The sequence below is a fragment of the Mus caroli genome, chromosome 3 (assembly GCF_900094665.2).
Source record: "Mus caroli chromosome 3, CAROLI_EIJ_v1.1, whole genome shotgun sequence".
Lineage (NCBI taxonomy): Eukaryota > Metazoa > Chordata > Mammalia > Rodentia > Muridae > Mus > Mus caroli.
In genome coordinates this window covers 82,989,199-82,999,187 of record NC_034572.1, presented here as the reverse complement: position 1 = coordinate 82,999,187, position 9,989 = coordinate 82,989,199, and the positions used below count along the sequence as shown (strand labels likewise).

Here is a 9,989-nt window from a genome sequence, read left to right as displayed (position 1 = left end):
AAAAAAAAAAAAAAAAAAAAAAAAAAAAAAAAAAGAAAGGAAGGAAAGGCTTTTCTAACAGAGGAGCCCTGGCTGTGGGAAAGTGTCTTTATTTGTTACATTATGTTTGCCATAATCTATGTTTCCATTTGTCCTCTCACAAATACAATGTATCAGTTACTCCCCCCTCCCCCAAATACTTGACAAAACAACTTATGAGAGAGGCTTACAGAAGGCAGTCCTGTCATGACAGGAGGAGCATGGGACATCTGGTCGCTTTTCATCCAAACTCAAGGAGAGAGATGAATGCTGGTGCTCGCCTCACTCTCCTTTTTACTCGGGAGAGTGAATGGTGTCCCTCATTGTCAGGTAGGGTTTTCCCACCTCAAATGATCCAATCTAGAACTTTCCTCCAGACATGGCCAGCCATTGGATTCCTAGGTGATTCTAGATCCTGTCAAGTTGACAACCCATATTAACTACCACACAAAAATATCTATTCAGTTTATTTTGTTAATTAATTAATTCATTCATTACATTTATTTGTATGTGTATGCACACATAATGTTGTGTTTTATAAAAAGAAAGAGACCAGAGATATGTTTTGTGAAGAGGCAGTAAGGTGTGGGGGAAGGGGAGTACCTCTGCCAGCCCATGCTGAGGCATCCCTTCCCCCTGAGGTACCAGCCACACCACACGATGGTATAGTATAGAATAGAGTTTATTCAGGGTATTGGGAGGGAGCTGGGGGGAGAGAGAGAGAGAGAGAGAGAGAGAGAGAGAGAGAGAGAGAGAGAGAAAGTAGAGGAGTAGAGGCAAGTCATGAGCACATGGAGAGAGGGGGGAGTGGAATGGGGAGAGAGGAAGAAAAGGGTAAGGGAACAAGAGCAAGAAGAGAGAGCAAGAGAGGGAGGAGGGGGGCAAGCAGCCCCTTTTATATTGAGTCAGGCACACCTGGCTATTGCCAGGTAACTGTGGGACAGAGCCTAGAGGAACTGCCAACAACCCATGCCATGGTGAAAGTGTGGCAGTCAGAGGACATGCTGCAGGATGCGGAACTAAACTTCCCCAGAGCCATCTCACCATTAATTTGAGGCAAGGTCTGTCTGTATTGCCCAGATCAGTCTTGAATTTGAGGGCTCATGTGATCATGTGGACTCAGCCCCTTCAGTAGCTAGAACTACCATCATCCACGGGTACCATTGTGCCTACTTCAATATACCAACCTGACTATTCTGTTTTTCAATGGTGCTGGGGATTGGTCAAACCCAGAGCTTTGTGCACACTAGGCAAAGTGCTTTTCTATTGAGCTTCAATTCCCTTCTACCTATTCCCTCAGGGCTCATTGCATTTCAAGCTATAGCACAGACTCGAATCTTTTCTGGTTTTCCTCAATGACTAATCCTGACCTCTAACTCACACTGATGTCCAGGTAGGGTGGATTTGCAGTCCCAGCACATGGGAGACAGAAGCAAAATGAAAGTCAGACAGAAGCATGTCTAAGGTCAGCCTATTCTTGGTTGGGAGTTGCAAGCCAACCAGGAGACCTTGTGATTGCTAATCTTGGTTGCCAACTTGACATACTTGGGAGGAGGAAACGAGGAATTATCACCATTGGATTGGCCTGTAGACTTATCTATGGGGGAATTTTATTACTTTTTAAAAAACATTTAGACAGGATCTCTCTCTCTCTCTCTCTCTCTCTCTCTCTCTCTCTCTCTCTCTGTGTATTTTGCCCGTGCATGCTTGTACGTGTAGCATATACATACATGCCAGGTGTCCTTGGGAGGCCAGAAGATGGTGTTGGATCTTCTGAAACTGGAGTTACAGATTACAGACAGTTATGAACCTTCATGGTTGCTAGCCACTATGTAGGTGCTAAGAATCAACCTCCTACCCTAGTTCTCTGGAAGAGCAGCCAGTGATGCTAACCTCAGAGACATCTCTCTCCAGCCCCAGGCATTTCTCTATTGCTAATTGAGGTCAGAGGGCCTAGCCCTATATATGGGAGGTACCATATCTGGACAGGTGGGGCTGCTGTATAAGGAGCTGAATGTGAGCCTGGGAGTAAGGCAGTGGTATTCCTTGGCTTCTGTTTTAATTTCTGTCTTTAGTTCCCTCAATAATGGACTGTAACCTAAAAGCCAGATAATTCCATTTCCTCACCAAGTTGCTTTTGGCTAGGATGTTTATCACAGCAACAGAAGAAACTAGAATGGACCCTGTCAAAATCTATGTTGGGGTGAGGTGGAGAGTGTTATATAGTGCACACCTTTAAACCCAGTGTATAAACTGACAGGACAGCTCCATGGAATGGTTAAGGGGAAAGTCTTTACTGTAGATATGAGAGAAAGCAGCCAGAAGCATTGGGAAGAGTCCAGAGCAAAAAGAGAAAGCAGTAGAGCAACCATGGCCAGGGCTACCTGTGAGAGAGGGGAGACTAGCAGGAGACGGAGAGTAGTGAGCATAGCCTGGCCTAAGAAGGATGAGGAGTTGGGGAAGGGAAGCCTGAGAGCTGGAGGGAGTTTAGCGTGGAGGAGGAGGTGGGAAAGGCTAGGGTGCGCGTGGACTTGTGCAACGCATACTTGTGATGGTGAGAGAGCCTGGAGGCCAGCTTGAACTGATATTCTGAGAGGCACAATAGGCAGCCCATGTCCCTTTTGCCAGAGGTAAGGGAAATGACTCTTTTTGGTAGGGAACCAGTTTTACCACTTCCTGAGGAATGCTGGCTTTTAACTAACCACCAGAAATCCCTCAACATACATTCCAGGTTGAGCCTATTTCTGGGTATCTGGTCTGCCTTCTGGAGTCTGGGGAATTGGGAGTTTTCCTTATGACCTGATACTCAGCACTCCAGAGGCAGAAGGATCTCTAGGAGTCCCAGGATAGCTTGGCCTACATAACAAGTTCCAGGCCAGCCAGGTATACATAGTGGGAGCCTGTCTCAAGTAAGTGATAAGGATAAGCAACCAGCCCTTTGACCGATATTACTAGTTGATAGTTCTCTGGAGAGTAGACGTTATTGTCTTTATGGTCAGCCACCGGTGAGTTACCTGAGTCTAATGGACAGCTTTACCACCATGCCCCTGGTGGCAGCTGTGGTTAAACTCAGGGCATCAAAAAACAAAACCAAAAGACACGATGGGAATGGAAGGAGTTCTGAGGAGCATTGTGGAGAGACAGTGGTGTGGTGTGACCAGAGTGTATTATATACATATATGAAAATGACTTTTAAAAAGAAAAGCTGGGGGCTGGAGAGATGGCTCAATGGTGAAGAGCACTGGCTGCTCTTCCAGAGGTCCTGAGTTCAATTCCCAGCAATCACATGGTGGCTCACAGCCATCTGTAATGTGATGATGCCCTCTTCTGGCGTGTAGTTGTACATACAGATGGAGCATTCATATACATAAAATAAATAAATCTTAAAAAAACAGAGAAAAAAAAAAGAAAAGAAAAGCTGGGCACAGTGGTGTGCACCTTAGATTCCAGCTCTCAGGAGACCAAGGCAGGTGGATTTCTGTGAGCCTGAGGCTAGCTTAGTCTACACAGTGAGGTCCAGGATAGCCAAGGCTCTGTAGAGAGAGACCCTATCTTCAAGCAAAAAAAAAAAAAAAAAAAAAAATTAACCAACCAAAAACAAAAGCTGGGGGTGCATGCAGGGAGAAGTTGGTAACATGGCTCAGTGAGTGTATAAAGGCATTTGCCACCAAGCCTAATGACCTGAATTGAATACTCAGGACATAAGGAAAACAAACGATTAAGAGCTGAGGATGAAGCTCAGTGTACCTACTGCAGAGGTTTTCGTGACCACCTGTGGGGCATCAAATGACCTTTTACAGGGGTCATGGAAGACCATTGGAAAACAGGGATTCTTACAATTTACAATAAAATTACAGTTATGAGTAGCAACAGAAATAATTTTATGGTTGGGGCAACCACAATATGGAGGAACTGTATTAAAGCAAAAGGAAGATTGAGAACCACTAGGGTAGATGACTGCCTGTCCTGGAAATCTCTCTGTAGACCAGGCAGGCTTCAAATTCACCGATCTGCCTTGCCTCCTAAATTATGGGATTAAAGGAGTGCACCACTACTGCCAGAGGCCAAGGCCCTTTCTTCAAAACAAACAAATAAGCTTGGTGGTGCAGGCATACTAGAGTCAGCACTTCGGAGGCAGAGGCAGGCGGACCTCTGAGTTCAAGGTCAGCCTGGTCTACAGAGTGAGCTCCAGGACAGCCAAGGCTACACAGAGAAACCCTGTCCCTGCCTCCCCTTTCATCCCCCGCATTTTCATACTTCTGCTCATATGATAAATTGCAAATATACAAGTATTGTAAGAAATTATTTTCAGTCTAGGAAAAGGAATGAATTTCATTCTTTTTTTTTTAAGATTTATTTATTTTTATTATATGTAAGTACACTGCAGCTGTCTTCAGACACACCAGAAGAGGGCGCCAGATCTCGTTACGGATGGTTGTGAGCCACCATGTGGTTGCTGGGATTTGAACCTCGGACCTTCGGAAGAGCAGTCGGGTGCTCTTACCCACTGAGCCATCTCACCAGCCCTAAATTTCATTCTTAAACCTAGAACCTATTTCCCAAGATATCTCTGCCAAAATCCAAAATCAACATGCATTCATTTAAGCTTGGACTATTTATTTATTTATTTTATTTATAGACACTCGGATTCAGAGATCCACCTGCCTCTGCTTTGAGCAGCAAACACACAAATTTGTACAATGTGGTAATGGTTACAGCAGCTCCATAGTTAAATAACATACTTTTTGTTTTGATTTGGTTTTTAGAGACAACATCTCTTGTAATTCTGGCTGTCCTACAACTTGCTAGATCAGGCTGGCCAGAACTCAGTCTCCTCCATGCTTTGCCAGAATGCAGTGATAAAGGTGTGAACAACCACGTCTGGCCTTTAATTAGCACTTTAAAAGCAATGCACGTGTCAAGTTGTGTAAGGATATTTGATTTTATTCCTCAAAGGTAAGAATACAAAGTCGGGCTCTATCGTTAGCACTGGAAAACAGCAGCAACAACAAAACAATAAAGGTAAACAATAGTGTTAGCTGCAGTGGAGCAAATATGAACAGGATTTGATTTTGTTGTTTTTTTCAGACAGGGTCTCCTTTAGTCCACTCAGACCACAAACTTGCTAGGGAGCCCAGAGCCGAGAATGATTTTGAATTCCTCGTCCTCCGGCTTCATCCTTTGAAGTTCTGAGATTCCAGCCTTGAGCCACTGACAGGACCACTGAGCCCTGCCCTGCCCTACCCTGCCCAGTTTACACTTTGCACATTCTTAGCACGCACTCTACCAACGTAGTACACCCCCAGCTTCAAGCAGGTATCTCATTTAAAAAACCTATTTACGTCTAGAATTATTAATCAGCGTAAATCAAACCAACTGGAAAATGGTAAAGACTATCGGTAACTAAAAATGTCCTGGATAAAGCTCCTCGCTGGTGTTCACCTGTGCTGTTCCCATTACACTCCAGCTGTCAAAGCGTAGTCGGAAATGTAAAAAGTATCCATTTTTCTCGCCACAGAACCTAAATTCTGAACTCAAAATAGAAGCTAACTCTCTCACCATGGCTACGCGCCCGCGACGCGAGGAGCCTTTACGGACCTTCTACAAATGGCAGTCAACGGGCATTCCGTTGCATTCGAACAGAGTAGAAGACCTTCCGAAGATGGCGAAGCAACACGGCTCGTCACTTCCTGTCCCGTATCGGATATAAGGAACAGGATTTCCGCTTTCGCTCCTTTCCGGCGGTGACGACCTCCCTACGAGAACATGCCTGTGAGTTCCTTGGTCCAGGTTTCAGCAGAGAACTCGCTCTTGGGTCCGCACTGTTCTCTTGCGCTAATTGCGGATCGTACAGGGTCCACATGTGCGCTCTGCGTCTCTTAGGACAGTAACCAGAGCCGCGGCGGCCCACGGGCCAGCCGCGTAGACGCGAGCGGAGAGGAGATAAGATGGCGGCCCAGCTACGCAGACACCAGGGGCGGCGAGGGGCGAGTTCTCCTCGGTGTGTGCCAGTGGGGGCTCTTTCCCATCATCTCTTTCCTCCATTACCTTCTAAGTCTCTGCATTTCTGCCCCTCTTAGCTCGCAAAGGATCTCCTTCATCCCTCTCCAGAAGAGGAGAAGAGGAAACACAAGAAAAAGCGCCTGGTGCAGAGCCCCAATTCCTACTTTATGGACGTGAAATGCCCAGGTAAGGAAGTGGTTTTCAGCTGTTTGGGAAAAATAGTAAAAATGGTTGTAACTTAATTTTTGATTTTATTACGAGTTTAGAAGTAACTTGGAGAGGAATAAAAGAAGTTAACGTTTTTCTTCTCTTTTTTTCTTTTTAACCAGGATGCTATAAAATCACCACGGTCTTTAGCCATGCACAAACGGTAGTCTTGTGTGTTGGCTGCTCCACTGTCCTCTGTCAGCCTACAGGTGGAAAAGCAAGGCTGACAGAAGGTGAGTGGTCTCAGTGTTGGGGTTTTATTTGGCTTTGGGATCCTAAGGTGAAAGGCTGAGTAGAATGCAAGGCTTCAGGCTAGTAAAGCCAGCTGCCCTCCCTCCTGTTAGGAAGATTTAGCGCTCTGCAGATGAGGCAGGGTCAGAGACAGGCAGAAGTAACATTTGCATCTTTTTCTTCCAGGATGCTCCTTCAGGAGGAAGCAGCACTGAAAGCCCCTGATTGAAGATGAGTGGGAACCTTCCCAATAAACACGTTTTGGATATATAATGTTTGTCTTGTTTAACTGGTAGCAAGTGGTGCCTCACGTATCCCAGGGCAAACAGAAGAGTGGTCCCTTTGGGGTCAAGTAAGTGGCCAAACACCCAGAGTCCATTGGGGGCATTTTTATCTAGATTCACTGTATAAATCTTAGACCATGGTTTAAAACTGGTGATAGTGTATAATTGGGCTTCCGGTTCTAATGTCTTTCTGGTAGTAACTTTTAGCAATGGTTATTGGAAACATTGTGTCATACAAAGGTGTGTGACAGTGGGGACTGTCTTTATTTAGGGAATAATGGTACCCAGGCTGCTTTAATCCCAGCGCCTGAGAAGCAGAGGGTTACTGTTTTTCTGTGTATTGTTGAGATGGCCTTAGGTAGCTTCAAGTGTATGTGACAGGATCCCTGTCAAGTGATGGAGTTGTAGGTGTGCACTGCTGTTGCAGGTTTTGTGGTGCTAGGAACAGACAGACACCCAGGGCTTTGGGAATCCAGCCTCAGAAATGTAATCTTTACACACATTACTTAACCACTTAGGAGCTTTTATTTATACTTACTACAAACTAGATCTGGAGGTTTAGTTTTGTAGTTAGCTACTAAACTTGTGCAGGATTAGGCATCTCCAGTCCTTTACAGTTAGAGGGAAGCTATTAGGTTAGTGTTTTATACTCCATAACCAGTGTTGTAGCCGACTCTGCACTAGTGGTGGCCGTGAGCTCAGGAAGTGAGGGGGGGAACATGTAGCCGTGTAAGAACCTAGGAGGAAAAAAAAAAGCAAGGCAATCAAGGTAAATGAGTGAGAGGGACATAACTGAGCTTGCGAATGAGGGCTGGTCTTTACCTGGCTGCGTTGTTCCTATTGTTGGCACATAAACAACTGGAATAGTCTGTACCTTGTTCAGGAAGGCATTGTATGCTGGAAAAAGGAAATGCCACAAAAAGGGTTTATGTGATTTCGCTTGCAGAAAGGCCTCAAAGACTACGGTCCATTCAGAAGTGAGATTTAAGGGCCAGCAAGAAGATTGAGCCACAGACACTTGACAACAAGCCTGTCTTAAATCCCCAAGACCTACATGGTAGAAGGGGAGTTTTTTCTCCAAGTTGTCTGACTCCCACACTTGTCAGGACATGGTTGTGCTACCTTCTCCCCTAACCCAAGCAAGTCATTGTAAGAAAAGGTTTTTTTGTTGTTGTTTGTTTTGTTTTCTTTTTGGTTTTTTGGAGACAGGGTTTCTCTGTAGACCACGCTGGCCTCGAACTCAGATGTGCCTGCCTCTGAGTGCTGGGATTAAAGGCGTGCACCACCACACCCGGCTGTAAGAAAAGTTTTTAAATAAAATGAGGTTTAACTGTTAGTATAAAAGGAATGCTTGGAATGCTTTCAGTCAGTCTACCTCTAAAAAACAGCCCTGTATGCTGACACTTAGAGTTACCTACCCAGTACAAATACAGTATGAGGACAAGTACAGTATGTTTGCAGTATGTGCTATAGGTCCTAAGTAATCCAGACATGGTTATAGGAGGTGCATAGGTAGATCCAGTGGAAATGCTCTTGAATGCTTGAATTTTTTATAATTCTGGTGGGGTCTGGATTCAGCTTCTTCCCAGTTATTGAAGAATACAAATGTTCCCCTTAGGTGGATTTTTCTTACAGCCTTTGGCTAAAAATACTTGTGTGGGCAATAGTGATACTGGTTATTTTATGTGCATTAGTTTAATGCATCTATGTGAGGGTGTTAGATCTTGGGAGTTATAGAGAGAAGTGAACTGCCATGTGGGTGCTGGGGATTTAAGCCTAGGTCCTCTGGAAGAGTTCAGTGCTCTTAACTGCTGAGCCATCTCTCCAGCGCTTATACTATTTTTTCTTTTTTTTTTTTTTTTTTTTTTTTTTTGGTTTTTCGAGACAGGGTTTTTCTGTGTAGCCCTGGCTGTCCTGGCACTCACTTTGTAGACCAGGCTGGCCTCGAACTCAGAAATTCGCCTGCCTCTGCCTCCCGAGTGCTGGGATTAAAGGCGTGCGCCACCACGCCCGGCTATACTATTTTTTCAAGACAGTTTGTGTGTATCCTTGGTTGTTCTGTAAGGTGGGATTAAAGGCGTGTGCCACACCCTGCAAGTTGACATCTAATCTACATGTCATGAATTAGTTGTGATAAACAGCTAATTTTTATCTTTGGTTTATGAAAGTCTTTTGGTTTATACACGTGCCGGGTAGTGGGTGGTGCACGGATTTCTGATTTTGAGGCTAGCCTGGTCTACAGAGTGAGTTCCAGGACAGCCGGGGCTACACAGAGAGAAACCCTGTCTCGAAAAAACCAAAAGAAAAAAAAAACACCCTGTCTCAAAACCAAAGCAAGCAAACAAACAGAAGTATACACGCATACTCCTTACCTAGAAAGATGAAAGAAGTTGATGCCAGCACAGCAAAGAGGGTAAAGAGGAGGATCTGGTAAGAACCGAAGAAGTTCTTGAAGACACCCGAGTCTTCACAGTGATCTGCATTGCCATAATGGGACATAATGGGATGATTACAGTAACATCCAGAATAGGTGTCTTTGAAAACGTCCTAAAAGGCTTAAGAATATTGGCATGTATCTGTAATCCTAGCATATAGGTAGGTCTTAATACCCTGTCTGAGAAAACCAGAGGACTGGTGCTGGTGCTTCCCTGTGACCCCACACCAGGGAGGATCAGAAGATACTGTCTCAGATCCCCTGCTGCCCTGCAAATGGAATTCAAATTGCAGCTCTTAGAAACTTAAGGCTTGGGCTGGAGAGATGGCTCAGCAGTTAAGAGCACTGACTGCTCTTCCAGAGGTCCTGAGTTCAATTCCCAGCAACCACATGCGGGCTCACAACCATCTGTAATGGGGTCCAATGCCCCTTTTTGGTATGCCTGAAGACAGTGTACTTACATACATTAAATATTTTAAAAGATTGCTTTAGGGGCAGGGGCGGAAAAAAAAAGATTGCTTTATTTAAAAAGAAAAAAATTATGTGAATACACTGTCACTGTCTTCAGACTCACCAGAAGAAGGCTTCAGATCCCATTACAGATGGTTGTGAGCCATCTCTCCAGCCCTAAAAAATACTGAAAAAAAATTTCCTAGCCAAATGGATGGACCTGGAGGGCATCATCTTGAGTGAAGTAACACAATCACAAAAGAACTCACAATATGTATTCACTGATAAGTGGATATTAGCCCAAAACTTAGGATACCCAAGATATAAGATACAATTTGCTAAACGCATGAAACTCAAGAAGA

General features: G+C 44.6%; 3 protein-coding genes across 6 annotated transcripts in view; 1 reads left to right on the top strand and 2 right to left on the bottom strand.

Moving 5' to 3' along the window:
• Rab13 (RAB13, member RAS oncogene family) overlaps window positions 1-5,684 on the bottom strand; it is a 12,615-nt gene extending 6,931 nt beyond the window's left edge. Inside the window, exon 1 of the mRNA XM_021158102.1 lies at window positions 5,578-5,684. The gene's annotated coding sequence lies outside the window, so the exon portion shown is untranslated. The remainder of the gene's footprint in view (window positions 1-5,577) is intronic.
• Window positions 5,685-5,737: 53 nt separating this feature from the next.
• Window positions 5,738-6,732, top strand: Rps27 (ribosomal protein S27). The gene is made up of 4 exons (XM_021158002.2): window positions 5,738-5,790; window positions 6,099-6,207; window positions 6,351-6,461; window positions 6,646-6,732. The coding sequence occupies exons 1-4, from the start codon at window positions 5,785-5,787 to the stop codon at window positions 6,672-6,674; spliced, it is 255 nt and encodes an 84-aa protein (XP_021013661.1). The 5' UTR covers window positions 5,738-5,784; the 3' UTR covers window positions 6,675-6,732.
• A 647-nt stretch (window positions 6,733-7,379) lies between these two features.
• Window positions 7,380-9,989, bottom strand: part of Nup210l (nucleoporin 210 like) — a 120,365-nt gene continuing 117,755 nt past the window's right edge. For all 4 annotated transcript variants that reach the window (XM_021157946.2, XM_021157948.2, XM_021157949.2 and 1 more), the window contains 3 exons: window positions 9,116-9,220; window positions 7,566-7,640; window positions 7,380-7,480 (listed from right to left, as the gene is read on the bottom strand). In XM_021157946.2, the coding sequence (XP_021013605.1) occupies window positions 7,380-7,480; window positions 7,566-7,640; window positions 9,116-9,220 (281 nt within the window). The remainder of the gene's footprint in view (window positions 7,481-7,565; window positions 7,641-9,115; window positions 9,221-9,989) is intronic.

Excerpts from the sequence above, each read along its gene's own strand:
- Rps27 (XM_021158002.2), top strand. Across the intron at positions 6,208-6,350 it reads TATGGACGTGAAATGCCCAG|GATGCTATAAAATCACCACG; the intron begins GTAAGGAAGTGG and ends CTTTTTAACCAG. Across the intron at positions 6,462-6,645 it reads AAAAGCAAGGCTGACAGAAG|GATGCTCCTTCAGGAGGAAG; the intron begins GTGAGTGGTCTC and ends TTTTTCTTCCAG.